This window comes from Centroberyx gerrardi, chromosome 24 (assembly GCF_048128805.1).
Source record: "Centroberyx gerrardi isolate f3 chromosome 24, fCenGer3.hap1.cur.20231027, whole genome shotgun sequence".
Classification (NCBI taxonomy): domain Eukaryota; kingdom Metazoa; phylum Chordata; class Actinopteri; order Beryciformes; family Berycidae; genus Centroberyx; species Centroberyx gerrardi.
Window position 1 is genome coordinate 19,805,652 of NC_136020.1, and position 20,135 is coordinate 19,825,786.

Here is a 20,135-nt window from a genome sequence, read left to right on the forward strand (position 1 = left end):
CTCATCTCAGCCTGAAGTAAAGTATTGTCAAGAACAGCTTCTAATTTGCTTGATTTCTTACCTATAAGATAAAACTCATCATTCAGTAGAGTCATAAAATAATATTTTATTCAGTCAGTGCACATTCATTCTTTTTGACATTGCTTTTCTCCCAAACTGAGAACATAACTTTGAAAAAGTCAATTTATTTTCCATTGTCATGAAAATATAACACATAAAACATGTAAAATATATTCCAGCTAACTTTTCTACAAATTCACTATGTACAGTATAAAATGCAACAATGCCATGCAAATTTTTTACATTACAGTCTCATCTCTGAAAATAAATACCGTATGTGTAAACTTGGATTTTCAAATGTTATAATTTCAAACGACGATATATCGTAATTCATTGTGTAAATATATTGTACTGGGCAAACTGTAATACGTTTATTCTTTTTACTCTCGGTCATCTTGGTGTTTTCTGCCACAGATCATCTTCATCTTCATCATCATCATCTTCACCTTCAGAAGTTAGAGCTTGGTTTCTGGATCTGGAACCTGTGGTGGAGAAGGAGCCTGTGTTTCAGTGAGTTTCACTCCAAAACAAGATAGAAAAGTACTTTTACAAAATGACTGCAAGCAAAAAAACAAAAACACATGATACTTTTGAAATGGCTGGTAGCTTTCATCATAACTTAAGTCGTTGGCTGACAAAATTACATGATGATACAGAGTGAATCTTCTATGTTTTAGAGATTAAACAAAGATTTTTTTCCAAAATGGATATAATGCACATTGGGATAGAGCTCAATTTGTAAGTTTACTAATTGTGTAAATGTAACAGAAATGAAAGCCATAGTTTAAACCATTGCTAACTGATTAATAGAGGCATAATAAAAATAAAGTGTGGTATATTATTGGACTGGTTACTTACATATCTGTCTCTGCTCCTCAAACTGCCTCCGCCGTTGATCGGGTGGTGAACTGTGACTGTTGTTATTATCTACAAAACATGATAGGATACAACATGAGGAGTTACAGTAAATAATCATGGTGCTCTGAGGTGCTTTGGATAAAAGTGTCCACCAAACGGCACGTGTTAGGTACGGAAGAGGATTAGGGCCACATGTGAAAAAAGTATTTGAGTTTTGAGATCAAAGTCAGAATTCTAAGAATAAAGTCAGAATTCTGAGATTAAAATCATAATTCTGAGATTCTGACTGTATTCTCAGAATTTAGACTTTTTGTCTCAGAATTCTGAGTTCAATCTCAGAATTCTGACTGTATTCTCAGAATTCTGATTTTAATCTCAAAATTCTGACTTTAAACTCACAATTCTGAGATTCTGACTGTATTCTCACAATTCTGACTTTTTTCTTAGAATTTTGACTTTAAACTCACAATTCTTTCTTTATTCTCAGAATTTTGACTTTGATCTCAGAACTTTTTCTCAGAAAATCTTAATGTGTCCCCAATCCAGCAAGCAGTTCGTACGGTTTATGCTTCGTACCTTTTCATAGTCGGATTTCTTCTCTGTGGTCTCTGGGTGTTTCTCCAGGACGTGCAGCATGGCGTCATGCAGCGTCAGGAAGAACATGGAGGGCTCAACTTCATCGTCAAAGAAGCCGCAGCTGTGCAGTTTCTCCAGGATGTACGCTACAGGCAAGAAACAGAAGTCACTCTCAGGGTTTCATTCCAACATGCTATATATCTATTTTGGGAGAAAAATCCATGACGTTGAATGATTACTGTACATCCTTCAAAACATTGCTTTTCCTAAGAACAGGGCTCAAGATAGCTACTAATGACCCATTGTCAACACCGTCAGACTGACTTTTTGTTGATTTTAAATGAGTGTGCTTATATCTTGTTCAGCCAATACTGCTGATCTGTTAAAGCATTTCTAACTCTAAACTTCAAAACAACCATATCTTATGACTTTAATGCTAAAGATAATGTTGCATGAGGTAAGAAATCTTAAATGTATGAATATGCTTGAGTTAGTATAATAAATAAGCAAAAGTCAACATTCAGCATTTAATTGCGCGTATGTGTAATTATGGGGCAGAAAGGAGGATTTTTGGGCTCTAGATCTATGTTGGAAAAAATAAATATAAAGAAAATGGTTTTTATTGATTTGGTGAAAAAAAAGGTCAAATCACAAGGTTGCACTGAAACATTGCTCCATAGCTGAGAGCTTGTTCCATAAACACATCTAATTAGATTTCCTAACATGTAAAATGACTTCTTTTTTTTTCAAAATAAAGACCTGTTTTTGTAAGTACAGGGTTCAAGACAGCTCCTAACTTCAATAATATTCAACAATGAATTTTACTTTCATGCCAGCAGTGAGTGTAAGTGTATTTTTCAAGTGGTGGATATTTCATTTTGGAATAAAACTCTGCACTTCATAACAAGCCAAGGTGTTAATATACTCTCATACTTACTATCACAAGCCACGATGTAGACCTCAATTTCAACTCGAATCAGCTCTTTCAGCGCCTGCACAGAATCACAGAAGATTAGAAAAACAAAAATCAGACTAACAGCTACTGTGGCTGCTGTGAAATACCGCCTCACCGTTTTGAGTCCCTTCAGAGCAGAAATGTCCAGGAAGGAGACGGCAGCGAAGTCCAGGATCAGGCTGTGCAGCTCCACTCTGGGAACGCTGATGTTGGCGGGAAGCTCGGCGTTCCAGTCGATCCGGACGGGAAGGTCCTTGAAGTCGGTGGGCAGGTCCAGCTCCTCCATGTTGCTCTTGTCCTCCAACTCCTTGATGGGACTGCATGAGGTGTTCAGGAAGCCTTTCTGTAACGGCACAGCATGATTCATTCAGTCGTATTTCCTTCCTTCCTTATTCGTGGACTTTACTGACTTTACCTGACTTTATGTCTTATTTCTGACCCATCTTAACCCTAAACCTCCATGCAAGATTGCCTTGGTCCCAGAAACAAGACCCTGTCCCGTACCCAGGTAAACAGAGCTTTTTCTTTTTCTGGTTGTTAGCTAATTCTCTTACCCAGCCATCCAAAGAGCACCTTGTTTATACTGCATGACTTCTTTCACTATTTTTCATACACACTTAGCATACCAGTACGTCTTTTTATTTTTTCCTATCCCAGAAAAAAATTGGACAGAAGGCATGGAAACACGGTAGGACAGTCCATCACAGCACTAACATAGGTAGACGGACAATCAGTCACACTCACACCTATTGGCAATTTAGAGTCTCCAATTCAAACTCCACACAGAACAGGCCGGGATTCAAACCTGTGTCTTTTCGTGCTGTGAGGTGAGGTTTCAGCAGAGTTTTAGCGACATGATAACATTTCTCAGGTTCTGCTTTGCTCTTCTAATAATGTGTTAGTGTGACAGTAAATGCAGACCGAGCAAGACCGCGTCGCTTGGCTCTATCAAAAATTCACTGTGTTCCGGGGCCAATTTGGATAAAATTCTTAATATTATTTGTTTATGTAGATCTATTTTGTATTTTATCATTTTCGACATTTCATTTTACCCAAATACAATCCATAGTCATATGTCTGGAAAACCTACTTTACTCTAACGAACTAGCTAGCTCTACTGCTATTTGGATGTGACGGGATAGGCAGGCTACCTAGCTAGATGCTGTAAACAAAAAAAACGTAATGTTGAATGCAATATCTTCCTGCACAAATTATTCTTGTTGGAGCGACAATAGAGGGGATAAAACCAATATGGTGCAAAGTGGAACTAGGAACAAAAATGTAATGACCGGGTAAAATTTGAGAACCCAATTCATGCCAGAATGTGATTGGTTCTCGTGTTGCAACCATCGTTCTCATTTGCATTGTATTAAACTTTTTCAACTTTCATGCCGATTACACACTTCACATAGATAATGAATGGAGGCAAACTGTACTGTTCCCCTTGTGCAATTGCGTCTGTTGTGCAACTGGCATTTTCTGCCAAGGACAGGGCATCAACATATTCTATAAAGTCGCGTTAATACAGAATTTATTATTTTTTTAATAGTAAATGCAAATAATATCTACATTATTAAGAATAAACAGATTATTTTCAAACCGAAACAGGCATGAGGGTGAGAGCCGCAGTGAAAACACAGTGTAAATGAGACTTTTATGAGGTTGTGAAAGTGTTTCCAGACTCACAGTGTGTGCAGACGCTATCGGTGAATAAGGTCAAAGTTACGACTCACCGATGTCCACTGCAGCTCTCCTTTCTTCAGAAGCTTCCGGATCATCCTCAGCGCTTTATTTCTCTTTCTCAACAATCTCAGCGGGTTAAATCCAATCTGAGAAGACATCGGTGTACATAACAAGTGTGAGAGATGCAATCTGGTCACAGATCAGACTTACTCTGTATTTGTCCTCTGTTTTGAAGGTATAAAGGCAGTTTTTAATATCCATTTCATATAGTTTCATTTGTAAAAAAAAAATGACATGCATTTTGTAAAGAATTAGAACATTTCAGGTCATGATTTCACCATTCACGATTAAGTATTTAGTATTTTTTTTAGTAATTTTCTGTGTTAAACCTGGCTATAATATTAGGATACCAAGGTACGTTGTTCCACACTCCCTCGCGAAAAGCAGCATCTGACTATCATACCAACCTATATATGGCTCGAATGAAGGATAGTTGGTTTTCGTTTCTATAGTTGAAACATCATCTTTAACCACAACTGTTCTAGATATATGACTCATAACTTGCTGACTGTTTACCTGTTACTGTCACCACAACTGTTCTAGATACATGACTCATATCTTGCTGACTGTTTACCCTAACTGTCACTACAACTCTTACGAATATTACTCATATCTTGCTGAATGTTTACCCTAACTGTCACTACAACTCTTACGAATATCACTCATATCTTACTGACTGTTTACTCTAACTGTCATCACAACTTTTACGAATATTACTCATATCTTGCTGAATGTTTACTCTAACTGTCATCACAACCTTTACACTCATATCTTACTGACTGTTTACCCTAACTGTCACCACAACTGTTCTAGATACATGACTCATCTATTGCTGAATGCCCTAACTGTGTGTGTATGCCTTTAAGTTTAATTGGGTCAAACAAGGAAATTGTAAACTTATCATTTCCAATTGTCTTCTGTTTATGGCACAACCTCTAAAAGTTTATTTGATCATTCTTTATGACATTCTTTATGGGATTTTTCACTTTTATTTTTCAATGATGACATGTTGAGAAGCCAACTAAACTGAGCGCTGTGGGCTTTGGATATGAATCATTATACATTTTCTATAAATTGTGATACTTACAGCTTCCACCAGCTTGCTCCTGAAGAACTCAATGTTGGCGAAGAAGATGGGTGAGGGGATCCTGAAGATCTTCACCCCCTCTGGCTCATATATCTGGAAAGATAGCATTTTTACCAAGATGGACTAGAGCAATAGTTTCCGAGAGGGCTGTTACACCCAAAATAGTTTCCATAATCACAACAAGGAATGTCCAAAGTCTCTTCAAAGTAAGATACATACTGTACATGAGAATAAAAACAGGAGGAAACAAGGAAGCTTGCTTAGTACTTCCCTGATTCTCATAAAAGCCATAAACCAACCAGGTAGTCGTGCTTTCTGGGAATTATCAGCACAACTGTAACACGTTTTTCATCAATTAATTGATATATAAAGCAGCCGTACCCAAAATCTTTCATGTCAAAGACCCTTCAGACCACAACCTGCTGTTTGATAAAGGTTTTGTAACAGGGATTCCCAACTGAGGAGGTTTTTGTTATAGTGTATATATAGTGTATATTATGTATTTTTATTTATTTATTTATTTATTTTTCTTTTCTCATACGGGAATATGTTGACTCTCATGCTGTTATTGATACTGTATGCTGAAAAATCATAAATAAAGTTGGACAGAAAAAAAAAAAGAATAGGCATTCTTATACATTCCCTCCTTATCCTATCTTTGAGTAAACAAAATAATGATGATTAAAACAAATCCTTATGTTGTGGGGGACCGATGGGAACCCCCTCGATGACCCCTGGCGGCCCCTGAACCCCAGTTGGGAAACCTCTGGTCTAAAGCACAGTGAAAGCTTCAGACTGTAGAAGTGTGCAGGATCGAGCCGACTTACACTGACATAGTCCTTTCTGTCTTTGTAGATGTCAGTTCCCTTGATGTTGGCCAGGACGCTGCAGCGGGGGCTGGAAGAGGAAAAGTTAAAAATATCAATGACAAAACTCCTTCTCCTTCATTTCCACATTGAATCAAACCTGGTATTGACTAATTAAATGAGCTTAGGGCTTTAGATAGGAATCAATCAATTAGAAATGTTTAAAAGAAAAGTGCATGTGGTAAAGTAAATGACAAGTCTACATCTTGACGACATGAAGAGCTCGGTGTAAAAACTGTTGTCGTAAATAAACAGTTTGATACTAACAACTGAGTCCTGAGGACGACGGTGAGCAGCTCCACCCCCAGACCTGCAGCCAGGCCGAGGTCCAGGCCCAGAAAGATGGCCGCCACACAGGTCCCCAGCCACACCACCTGGACAGGAACACATGAAACAGAAAATGTGTTTGATGAGTTTTTTAAAGGGGCAATAAGAAAGATTTTTACTGCCCCATAGCACAAAAATATATCTGTGTGGAGTTGTTGATCAATCACAGAGACTCAATGATTACTTCACCCGGTGCTGAGATTTCAAAACTCACTTTCCACCCTGTTTTGGAACAAAAGCTCCCCACCCACTGGAGTTTCAAGACACTCCCACATGGTGATATATATCACTTCTTCTCTAGACGTGCCTGTTGGATCTCTGCCCTAATTAGCTAACTTACTCCTCTCTGTTGTGAAAATGTGACTTTATTGTTTGTATCAAGTACAGGCCAACCTAATTCAAGGGGAAATGAAGGGGGAGGGGGCCGTTCTAGAGACTTGTGTAGGAGGAGAAAAGTTCCATCAATGTTGTTGCAATTCCTACTGGTCGCCTGTAGAGGTCGATAAAGGTCCAATTACTTAATGCCCCTTTAACCTGTGTTTATCCAGGGAAAGTTGACTGAGCACCACGCTGTTTTTCTGCTTAACATTCACACAGTTATACACATTCACACCTGGGAGCTTCCCAGTGCAACCACAATCTTCTTTAAAGGTAGTTTTTGAGAGAGGGGAGAGTGTTTTTCATTCGCTTTCCCCACCCAGAATTTCCCAGTTATTAGTCTGGGGATTCAAACCGACGACCTTCCAGTCACAAGCCCCTCTCTCTATCCTCTAGGCTTCCCGGTCTTTAGGCAGCACGATGTGAGTGTGTGAGAACTTACACAGTCCGGTTTGTCCTTCCTCCACAGGTACGGGACGTCTCTGACCTGCATCAGCATGCCCTTCAGGTTGACGATGACCACAGCGCCCAGCACCGACTGTTAACACAGGGGTCAAAGGTCAGATCGCCCATCAATCTGAAGACCAATCTAGAGTTTGAGGTCAGTCTGAGGTTTACCTTCTGGAGAGGCTCCAGTAAGAATCCTATGGCCACAGTGACGATCATCACTATTATCGCAGACAGCAGACCGGCAATCTGAAAAGGACGGAAGAGACAAGTTTAAACAGCAGAGAAGAAGAAAGCTGCCTTGTCGTCACAAGTCGGTGCTCACTGGAGGTTGGATTATATGAACATTGTAGACCAAAGAAGAACAAAGCACAGTTTACACCCTGAGAAAGTCCTGTGTGCCATAATATGTTGCTGCTTTTTTGTCAGTGTTATAAGCTGTTAAAATAAAGGCTTTTTATTTGTTCTTCTTCGGTCTACAAGAGAATAGCTTATTAATAGTAGTAGAGTAGTACAGGGAATAGCAGAGGGAACGTTTTCCCTTTATCATAATAAAGTGCAGGATTTATTATACTGTTGTATTCCAGTGTTTAGAATCATTACAAATGTAAAGAAACCTCTGAAAGCCTCAAATCGTGATGTAAATAAAGCCAGTGTTGAGGCAACAATGTTCCAAAGGTGGCTGCTGCGGTCACAGATTTGGCCTTTGAATAAATTTCAATCTCATTAAATACTTCACTTTTCTCTTTCATCTATTTTTTTTCTGATAACTCTAAGTAGAGGAATGCCATGGCAAAGAGATTTTTATCTAAACACCAGAGGTCAGTGTTGTGTAAAAGTATGAAAGAGCACATTCGGTTACATTTTATTTGCATAGTCCAATGCTGATACTGATCTTACTATCAAGTGACTATAATGTGACTGCTGAGTTTCAAGTGACACTCAGAATTGTGTGAAAAGTAGTTTATTGATATTCAGGGTCAGGGTTACATAAGAGATGAGATGCAGCGAAATAGGCAAGAGACACTTTGTTGAACATCTACTTTTTGTCACCTGATGGTTCGCTGAGTTTCGACATTGGACTATCCAAATAGAGCGTTACTGCACATTCTCTTCTCTTTCGGTGTGAATAGAAAAGTCAAGGCTACGGAAATCGAGTCCAGTCTTGGTCTTGAGAAAACTTTTTGGACTTTTTCAACTTGTCTTGGTCTCAGCCACTACTGGATATTGACGTGATATTTTCCTGCCAATCAAATAATTAAAAAATGAGTAAATTTATTGGTGATTGACTTATTTTTCCACAGCACTACAAACAATTTAAGGAGTTTCACCTGTGGAAACCTGTGGAATGTAATGTTTCTCAAACTTCTACGCACTGATTGGTCAAATTCTTATGTATTGATTAGCTGGATGTTGAAAGTCCAGAGCTGCTGCAGATTGATCAGCATCTCTGTTAATCCTTAAGAAACTCCTCAATCATTACTTTGGCATTTGAAAAGTAGGTTTGTTGCTTATTTTTGTCTTCAATGGGGCTCGATTTGCTCTGCTCTCGGTCTTGACTTCTTTGATTTTGACTCAAACTGGACCTGGTCTTGGATTTGACCTGGTCTTGCCTGCAGAGAGGAAGAGCTAAAAGTCAGCCATGTTGGTTTACCTGAGTCTTTCCCCCTGTGCTCTCCTGCACGGCGCTCCTGGACAGAGCCGTACTCGCTGCGAAAGACTTGAAAGAGGCTCCGAAGATGTTGCTGGCCCCGAAGGCTATCAGCTCCTGCAGCCGGGTCACAGGGAAAACCCCTCTTATCACCCGAGTCACACAAATCCAGATTAAACCCGACACACTAACCGTATTCTAATGCTGTAAATGCTACAGTGTGTAGTGGCGCACCTGGTTTCCGTCGATGGTGTAATCGTGTTTGACAGAATAGACCTTTGCCACAGAGAAAGCCACGGCGAAACCCACGATGGCCATAGGAAACGCTTCGACCGCCGTTTCCTGGAAGATGTGCATGTTGGGAGGCATGGGAGCCTCGTACCTGAGAGGGGAATAAACATTCACTTTGATCTAGTTTGAATAGTTCCAATGTGACGGTAAATCAGCAATTTGTCAATAGTAACTAAAAAGTTTTTGTTGTTTCAGTCCAAATTGCAATTGGTTTTTCACTACTAAACATGCTGTCATTGCAAACAACAACATGCAAAATGTATTCTTTTGTTGATGAAAAACAGTTGGTTTTGTATATAATTACATTGATGTTGATCTAATAACATTATAAAAGATAAAACAATCAGTTGTTGAATTGATTAGGATTGGTCAGATTAGGTGATGCTCTTGTTCAACTGTTCATAAACAGTTGTTTAAAACAAAATGTTCACAACTAAACAATTAATTACAGCATTTAGGCCTATATCATGGTAAATAAGCATTTTCTTTTGAGTTCAAAATATGACTAAAATCTTTGTTTTTAGGAGTTATTAAATGTGTTGTACTTGTAAGACAAAATATATATACTCTTGGTCATTTGGTGAAAAAATGTTTTATATATCTAACAACATTTTAATTTTAAAAAATCTGATGATTTTGCTGAGTACATAAAAATTGCTTTACTGAAACTACCTGTTGTACAAAAGTTCTTACCCCAGTGGAATGGGACCAACAACGTCAACACCGAACTTGGTCTTGAAGTCAAATGCGTACGAAACTCCGCATGCGATGACAGTCTGGGGAGGAAATGACAAACAAATCAACACATTATGGGCGACAGATATTAGGCCTGATTCACAGAATTAGCTTCAACATGAGAAACGTTAATCATCTCCTGGCTGGCAGAACGCCGGCACCTTTTCCTTGAATTGGCATGATAGCTTTCTTTCAAGTGTCATAAAATGAGTCACATAAATCAAAAGATTAATACTTGTTGTGAAAGGCAGCTCTTTCCTACAGTCATAAACAATCACAGTCGAGATTAGTGCAATCATGGTGACTGTTTATACAGCCCACGTTCCTACAACACAAGGAAAAACTTGTAAGGATGTTGTTGCACAATCTCCCTCACCATGATAACCTCTATAGGGATGGGCACAGGCAGCTTGGCTTTGTATCTGTCGTTTATCTCCTTCACGATGAAAACCACCACCATGATCACGATGGACGTCACCAGGTCGCAGATGTTGGTGGAGGTGATCTGGACGAAGATCTTCTCCAGGGTCTGAAAGGAAAGGAAGTTGCATAATCATCTTGAACGACCCGTGACGAACAATAACTAAGGTTTCTGCGCGGGGAAGTCGTCCTTTACTTACGTATATGATGGCGAGCGGCCCGCTGATGCCTGGGACCACCAGCCCCAACACAAACTTGAGCTGGGACACCAGGATGTGGACGGCGGCTGCTGTGGTGAAGCCGGACACCAGCGTGTCGGACAGGTACATGACGACAAACCCCACCTGCAGTATACCCATGCCCAGCTGGAAGAGACAGACGAGTCAGGGTAAAAATGTGATAGGTTTGTGCAGAGAAAACCGCTCCATATCACCAAAATGATCAAATCAGAAAACTATGCTATTCACTAACCATATGCAATGAGTGGAAAACTGCCTGCTGCGCTGGTCAAATAATAAAGCATCTTTGTGTCTGTTATGTTCATGCATATGTAAATGATATGAAAATCTTGTTATATTGCCCTCATAATAGTTATTTGTAGGTGAGGCTGATAGAGATTGCGCCCAATTCACTAAGACTTCTCAACACCATCCCCCCAAATTATTATGAACTTTTGAAAGGGGGCGTCCTGGGGGCGTCCTGAGGGCGTCCTGAGGGCGTCCTGAGGGCGTCCTGAGGGCGTCCTGGGGGCGTCCTGAGGGCGTCCTGAGGGCGTCCTGGGGGCGTCCTGAGGGCGTCCTGAGGGCGTCCCGGGGGCGTCCTGGGGGGTCAGTGGGCTAAGACGCATGCCATGTAAACGCAACGTCTTGGTTTCAAATCCAACCAGGACCTTTGTTGCATTTGAGGTGTAAAAACTGCACAAACTGCCCTCACAATCTCAGTGAACCTGAGTGTGCAGTGGAATACTTTTTATAGTCATGTCAATAAGATAAAAGGGGGTTTGCCTTGACAGTGTCGATTCAGTTTTCAAAGTGATGAAAGTGTGGCTGTGCTGGTGTGTTTTACCTGCATGATGCCGGTGAGGAAAGTGACGGAGGAGGCCACCAACACTCTCTGCTCGTCCCTCGTCAGGCCTTCGAACCCGGTGATGTTGGCCGGCGGACCTTCGTCTGGAACCAGCCGGGTCACAACCGAACCAATCATCAGACACAAGACTGGGAACGGACCTGGAGAGAGAGAGAGAGAGCGAGAGAGAGAGAGAGAGCGAGAGAGAGAGAGAGAGAGAAAGAGAGAGAGAGAATAGTAGTTAACCTATATAACTTTTTGAGAACATTTATAGGGAGAGATTTAGGCAGAACTGCACGTACGCACACACACACACACACACACACACACACACACACACACACACACACATACACACACACACACACACCTACACACACACACACACACACACACACACACACACTGGCCTTACCCACTGAGATGTGTCTGGAGGTGCCCAGGAAGAAGTATATGATGACGGGGAAGAAGGCGGAGAAGAGTCCGTACCAAGGAGGCAGAGAGGCCAGCAGGCAGTAGGCTAGACCTGAACCAGACAACAACACTTTATATCACTCTATATCACTCGAGATCACTTTATATCACTCTATATCACTCTTGTTTTCTTTACCATTCTTTTCTCTGGGTTACAACTGAGGCACAGTGTGTTTATTTCCCAGTATACACTAGTACATTGTTGCAAGGGATCAGATAGTAGGCTACTTATCAGTTATGTTTATTATATCGCCTGCTATAAGGGTTATTATCGAACACTACAATTAAAGCTAAGATTAAAACTGGGTGTGAAAAAACATTGTCGTAAACTGGTAAAATAAAAGTGAGACTGTGGAAAAACTAAAATTGAACTAAAACTATCTTGTCTGCTTGTGAAACTAAAATTATGTGAGATAAATAGACGTGAAATGTCAAGTATGTATTGAAAAATTAATGTAAATAAATTAACATGAATGTGTTTTAAATAATTTATGATTTATTATTTGTATTACACAGTACCTGCAAACATATACAAAATACCTGTTCAGAACTTCTACCATTATACCTTTAAAAAATACCAACCTTACCAAAAACACTAAAACTAGAACTGAAACTAACTAAAACTAAACTAAAGCTACCAATCCCACACCGAAAACTAGCTAAAACTAAACTGAAACTGAAATAAAGATGGAAAACTATACAAAAATAAAAACGAATGAAAAATACAGAACTATAATGACTACGCCCGCTAGTAAAGATAACTTCATTATCATCCTTAACCCATTTTTAGACACAGATAACGCAGAACCGGCTGACTGAAAGGTTATCAACTCATTATCAGAATAGACTGAAGTTATCAAAGTGTTAGAGGAAACTGCGAACACGACACTGTAAACTAATCTAATCTAACAATCAAACAAAGAGCTTTTATTCAGAGCATAGGTGTAGATTTAAGAGGGATTCAGGGGGAAATGCTCAGTATTAGGAGGATTTGTACCTCTTAATTATTTATGCCTCAAACACGTCGTAAACTGATTTTTTTGTTGTAGTTGCTCTGCATTTTTAGAGGAACAGTTGATTTTGTGATTGTCTTTGATCACAAGTGCAAACACCCCTTCCCCTTTAAAACAAATAAACGTGTCATCCCCCACGGATGATGCAGGCGCCCCATTGGCCAATCAGCAACATGATGCATCGCACCCATCAAGCCAATTTCTGTATTTTTTTATAAACATCAGAACTCAGTGCCAAAATGCATCATGCCTCCAAGTTTCGTCAAAATCGGACCAATGGTGCCTTAGATATCGCGTTTTAGTTCAATTCTTTTTTACCTTTAATTATAGCGCCCTCATTAGGCAAATCAGTGTCATTTTCTAAACGCAGGAAGACAGTGTGAAGATGCATCATCCCACCAAGTTTCATCAAAATCGGACTGGTGGCGTCTGAGATTTTACGTTTGACAGACCAACAGAAGGACGGACAGACTCATGTTTGCGTAATTTTCTCATGTAAATTTGCGTGTTTTGTTTCAGTCTTGCCAGCAAAGTGAGGGAAAACCGAGCTGCATTTAGGCTGCTGTTATTCCCACAGTATGTCAGTATAATATGAAGTGGAAATGATTCAGAGAAAAGAGAAAACATTTAGAGTCGTTGATGTTTACCTTGCAGGACGGCCACCAGTCCGGTACTGACACCAGACACGATGTCACTGAGCAGCCACTCTTTAATTCGGTACATTCTCATCCAGCCGATGACGGGCAGCAGAGACAGAGCTGCGTTCTTGGCTCGTTTGGCGTCGCATCTGGAATAAACACAAAGAAAAACTCATGATAAATATAAAAAAAACATGCGATTCCCCTAAAGCTCTAGATAACTTCGCCTAATAAAATCAAACACAGACATAAAATCTAGACAATGTGAATGAGATGATGATCATTTTTAGACTGGATTTATGCTTTGGGACGATCTTCATATCAGTCTGGGTCTGCAAGTAAAGTGAAGACAGGAAAAAAAGGGAAAGGCATCAGGCTCAAATAAAGAATTAAGACTTATAAATACAAGTCTGCCTTCTTAAAATCCATAACCAGCACGTTGGAAAAGATAATTGACTAATAATCTCACACATATGACCACACCTGTGAAGACAGGAAAGCAAGAAGGGAATCAGTCTCAAATAAAGTAATAAAGTAGGGGAGAATGGGGTAAAATGTGCCACTTTTTACATTTGGTACTAAAACAGCAAAACAAATGTGTATTTCGTTGAAACACTAATTGCGATGCATACTTAAGGTTGCAGAGCATTCATGGAAATTAAAACATTTTCTGCAGCTAATCCACTTTTAGACTCAAAAACAAGGGGTTGCTCATCTCGACTCAACTTACCCCGCTCTCCCCTATGAGTTTACCATCTTAACCTCCACAAACGGCACACATGAAAGGGTTAATCCTCTCATAATCACGCTCAGAGGAAACAAAAGTCAGGTGTCGCAGGTTCCTTACGTGAAGTACTGCTTGACGTGGTCCAGCAGGGTTTTCCGGTGCCTGTAGATCTTCTCGTGTTCCTGGGCGAAGGATTCCTCGGAGTACAGCGGCCTCGCCACCACATACTGCCTGGCTCCCGAGCGCATCATCTCGCCTCTGCTGCTGCCGCTGCTGCCGGACTGCTGCGTTCCCCGCTACGTGGCTCTGAGGTCCGGTAATCACATTACATTAGGAAGAGGGTCATGTCTTGCCTTTGAACGTCACTTATCAAAGACCATTAAGGGGAGAACAACAAAGGTCCAGGTGCGACTAACAGGCGCAACACATCAGGTTCGGAGCGACCTGCACTATCCTGGGATGAAGACTGTGAGCTCTGACTTAGACGCTAAAAACACTAGAAAACGCTAGAAACAGATTAACACTAGAAAAGCCCGTAGCAACCAATAATGTAAAAACTGGATAATGTAATAACTTGTCAAAACGTAAGAAAATGTTCCCCTAAGAGTCGAAAATGTAATAAAAACGGTGAATGTACTAAAGTGCCGGATAATGTAATAAAATCTCCTGGCCGATATTGAAGTAACTTTCCCCCCAATAATGCAATAACTTATTACATTATCCGACAGTTATTACATTATCGGGCTGTAACTTTTTACCTATAATGTGATAACATTGACTGATAATGTAATAATTGATAACAATCGGTGAGAGGTCAAGGGAGAGCATGTGCAAATTAGTTTTTTCCTCTCACATCTTATCCAACAGTGATCTGATCTTCACCTATGCTAATATAAAACAGTTTATCTGATTCAAACACTAAAACTCTCAAGCAAAAACCAGGATTTAACACATTAGTGTGTCAACTTATATCCAACCCATTTGTTTTTTTCACAATATGAAAAGTGACAAGTGAGATTTTATTACATTATCCCACAATTGACTACATTAAGGGTTTTAGCTACATTTTCAACTCATTTTGAGGGACTTTTTACTCCATTTTAACAAGTTATTACATTATCTGGCACTTATTACATTATCGGTTGCTACAAGGCCTGTTTAGATTTTTAGCACTGAAATATCTCAGCTTTCAAAAAGTCCCTCAGTGACTTTTCCAGGACTCACTTTCTGTACAAACCATTGATTTTTGAGTTTCAAAATCATCAAGGAAATAATACTTATAGTTATACAGTATATGCTCCCTTCAATTGACAGCTTGTTGGCCTTCTCTTAAACCCCCAAAACACATTGCTCCTTCAAGTGTTCAGGCTCCAACAATACAGACTCAAAACCCTAGAAAACCATTTTGTTTTCCCAGTTAAACCGTGTATCCTCGTGTAACGTACGCCAACTTATCACACATACCTCGCCGTGTCTTATCTGCTCTCAAATCCAAAGTTCCCAACGTCTGACAAAAACTTTCTCTCTGTCTTCCTCTCCTCCTCCTCCGGCCCTCGCAGATCAACTGGCGGCTCGGACAGCGTCTCCATCCATAAATGCCACCTCCAGCCGCTTATCACAACTGTAATTATTAACAGCAATTACGATGAAGTCTACGCTCCACGCACGCCGCTGGATGCCTGCCTTATCCTTGACCATTGTTCTTACTGATTATCTATAACCCCAAGTTTCAGCGAAGGCTTTTCCGCCCCCGAAGAGCGCGTGGGTGACATTGTTACTGATGGGCAGGATGGGGAGGATGCGGACGGGACAGACAGCGGTCATTGTTACGAAGTGGAAATCAAGTAGCTTTTCAAGAGGGAAGAGGTTGTGCACTTCAAGACCAAAAATAGTCGGTTTGGTGTGTAGGAGCGCTGACTGGGCGGGAGGAACAGTCTGGAGGTTTTTGGATGTGATTAAGAAGGAGAGAAGAAGAGTTTTATTCCAACATTTGATAAGAAACCCCCACTTGATACTTTTGCAGTCTGATTCCTGGCAAAACATCATTACAGGTTTCTGCTGAAGTGATGAGTCAGATTAAAACCTTTACTTACACAAAATAGTTCTGTGTTTGAGGACAGAATCACCTGCGGTTCTGAAATATTTGACTTTATGAATTTCTTCCTCCCCAAAATGGATAAAATATATAGAGATTTGGAGTGAAACCCTTCAAAATTTGAACTCGCCCTATTCAGCACTTGTAGAAACAAACAGATAAGAAAGACCAGGAACTGTTAAGTGTGTGAGAGGTGTGTGTGTGTGTGTGTGTGTGTGTGTGTGTGTGTGTGTGTGAAGGGGGTGGGGGGGGGGGGGATTTACTGGTTTCAGTACAAATCAGCAGAAATGTAAACATTGCAGGGAAAGTGTGTGAATGACCTTATCGAAGTGTCTGCTCAGATTTAAGCGGAGGTAACGTCTCGCCCCGCTATTTATCTTGGATCAAGTGCAGTTCAGGCCAGGTTCATGGGAAATGTGTGTGTGCGTGCATGTGTGCGTGTGTGTGTGTGTGTGTGTGTGTGTGTGTCTGTTTGTGAGCACTATTTGCTGTTGTCACATGAAAACCTTGTAACTCCAGTTTTGGAGATTTCAAGTGAAAAACAAGGCAATTTTTCTTAATTTCCTGACAAGTTGACATTTTGGAGATAAGGTATGTGAGTGTGAGTGCACAAGCATGTTTTTAAGGTTTTTTTTGTGTGTGTGTATTAGTGGTCACGTGTATTTGTAAGTGTGTGTGTGTGTGTGCAGCTTTATTTTCTAGGAGTATCTTTTTTTCGGTGGGGGGAATCTTACTCAGTGAAACAGTAACAGCTTATTAAAATGCCACCTCATAACAATAACTATGATAAACCAATTTGTTCCCTTTGTATCTATCTGATCAGGCTGTTGCGGCTCACCTTTGTTCAGTCACACCATGTTAAACAATAAACGATAACCTAATGATTAATATCTGATAAAAGCTGGAACACCTTCGCCTGTCAATTAAGGTCAGCAATTTTCCACTTTGTTGTATTTGTCACCATTAATAAAAATGACTGAAGGAAAGAACAGTCTTTGTTGTGTGTGAGTGTGTGTGTGTGTGTGTGTGTGTGTGTGTGTGTGTGTGTGAGACGCTAGGTGCCTTACATGCAAATTATCAACCAAAATATTACACACAGTCTCATGTTCCCTGATGAAAGGTCAGGGTCGGGTAGAAACAGAATACTTGGCGCTATGTATTCTAGATAAAAAGAAAATGTAACTGTATTCTTTTATGCTGCCTAAAGAAATAAAGTATTCTGATTACAGATACTTGTGGAAAAGTAGAGGATTACTTCTGGGAATACTCTGAAAGAGAAAGCAGCAAGTTTTCTGTGTCTTTATGAAATGTGCTGCAGAAGAAATTTTGTGTTTGTATGCAAACCTGCTTTTTGTTTTCTGTACCTTTACACCTCAAATATGGCAAAGAAATCTTAAAGTAACAGAAAACATGGTTGAGTTTGGGTAATCCTTTGGTTTATGTTACTGATTGCAATTTTGATTTTTCAATTTTGGATTCTGCTGTTAAAACATGTCAATAATAAATGACGATAACAAAATATATAAATATATATAATATAAAGTAGCTTCCCAGAATAAAAGCGTATATAAAGAGTTATTTTCCAAAATACACCTGAACTTCATTGTTCCATATCTCTAAAATATAGAAGATCCACTCTGTACAAGTGCTATCATTTGGTCAAACAAGGCCTTTCATTACCTGCCACACTTCTTAAAAGTGCCATAATTCAGTTTTTTGGTGTCAATCATGTTAGAACAGCAGGTGATATCTTATTTTAAAACAAAACTCTTCATTTGCAAGTGTGAATCTAAGCGTATTTGCTCCTTCAGGATAGATAGTTTTGCTCTGTAGCATCTAGCAACACAATATGTTCTCTGATATTACAGCGGGTATAAAGTAACATGCTGTTCCATTGTTGAGGTGGAGATACAGTCAAGGACACTCTGTAAAACCTCGTCACGTCTCATATAAGCCTGGTATGAACATCTCTCATTGATAAAATCCATAATACACCGTTATCTTTGTTGAAGGGAGCACGTATTTTTTATTTAGACAGTCGAAAAGCTGAGAGGGAAACAAAATCGAGAGGTTTGTGGGATCTGAACCACTTATGGGAAGCACAAGTGTTTATTATCCACAACAAGGAACCCAGAATTGCCTGGAAAAACACTTTCACACTCAGGAAATCCCTAAAGTAAATGCTCTCCAATAAAAATGTTTATGTACACTGGAGACTCTGAGCGACCGAGGCTCGTGAGGAAACGCGCAGACATAAAAGGTGTTTTTTACGACCCAGACTTTAAACCCAGCGGGGGCAATAAATATCGACAAGCGCCGGTGGAGATAATGCTGGCAGACAACAGAATTATTTAACAATATCTCATCCAAGACACTGCTCACAGAGATTACAGATGCGATCAAAGATGAATGACAACACACCGATTATCAGGATTATCAACAGAAGAAGAGGGAGGATTTTCAGTTCTGGTGCCAAAAACTTCAAACTCCAAAGAATAATTCATCACGTTTTTGACTAAAACACCTTCATTCAACTATATATAAACAATGAAATTAAAGAAATAGAGAAAGTTTGAGTATTAACTAGTTAAATGGTCACTTACTGGGAGAAACAGACTCAGTGTATAATCAGTTTGGTACAAGTTGTCCGCTCCAAGTTTCTTTCAAATTGTTTTCTCTGTGCTAATATTTCTCTTCTTCTACTCTTTGTATCTGTGCTGACACACAGGAAAAGTGCAAAAAAACCCAAAAACCTACCGTAGTCTTCTGCGGTGTAGAGTTAATGTGTGTGTTTGTTTTTCAGTACCTATGAGTATCATGGTTGGGGTTGGTGTGTGTGGGAGAGAAAGTGTGTGTGTGTGTGCTGACTAATGTTACCGCACACTGTTCTTCTACAGTAGCGCTGTAGCCGTTGTGTTTGAGAGCAAAGTAAACATTGTCCTACCATTAGTAAAACAATGTTGTCACCCAGACCTTCAGCTTTCCACACAGGAATGCCAGGAAGGGGGTTCAAAGGTTTCCTGCTGCGTGCGGATCAGACCGATCGATAATACCGGTCAGCAGAGAGCAAACATAACAGCTAAAGGTAGTTTCCAAAATCATTTTATTGTTACATAAAAAGTCTTGTCCTAAAAAATCTCAGAAGTGCTTAAAGGAGTTTGGCCCATTGGTCTCCTTAACCAATATGTGATGAGAGGATTGGCACCAAAATCCCTGTCCCTGTCCCTGCTAGATAGTTAGCATACAGTATGTTAAGTAATCGTAGGCAATTAGCATTATGCTAACAGTGAGAAAATTAGAACTTGTAGAAGCTCTTATACTGGATGGTTAGTTAATTTTATAAAGCTTAGATTAGTAAAATACATGTAAAATTGGATAAAAAGATGCACTTTCAATGGCAGAAGATCTCTCTTCCCGTGAGACTTCGAGAGTAACTTGTTTTGTTTACATGGAAAGTGAGCGAAGTTAGCCTGACAGCTAAAGTTTCTGTAGATTCGTAATGAACTTCACTAATGATGAAGATTGAGATTTTGTTTTCAAAAGTTATGAATCTACAGGCCATAGAATAAAAAACAACAGCAACTTTGGATCACTAAAAGGTTTATCTTAATATTTTAGGATAATGCTAGTCGCCTACGATTACTGAACATATTGTATGCTAAAACGTTAGCATGCACACTGGACAGAGCTAACTACCAGAGACACAGAGATCATTTTGGTGCCAATCCT

General features: G+C 39.8%; 1 protein-coding gene across 1 annotated transcript; it reads right to left on the reverse strand.

The window, feature by feature from the left end:
* Positions 1 to 422: 422 nt before the first annotated feature.
* LOC139909567 (chloride anion exchanger-like) lies at positions 423 to 14,562 on the reverse strand. Its single transcript, XM_071896717.2, has 20 exons — positions 14,432 to 14,562; positions 13,594 to 13,733; positions 11,875 to 11,985; positions 11,460 to 11,620; positions 10,595 to 10,759; positions 10,351 to 10,503; positions 9,933 to 10,015; positions 9,183 to 9,330; positions 8,952 to 9,065; positions 7,469 to 7,546; positions 7,293 to 7,388; positions 6,413 to 6,519; positions 6,107 to 6,176; positions 5,280 to 5,372; positions 4,183 to 4,278; positions 2,565 to 2,792; positions 2,432 to 2,486; positions 1,495 to 1,640; positions 919 to 987; positions 423 to 542 (listed from the first exon to the last, which is right to left on the reverse strand). Exons 1-20 carry the CDS (start codon positions 14,560 to 14,562, stop codon positions 516 to 518), a joined length of 2,271 nt encoding a protein of 756 aa, XP_071752818.2. The 3' UTR covers positions 423 to 515.
* Positions 14,563 to 20,135: the final 5,573 nt, after the last annotated feature.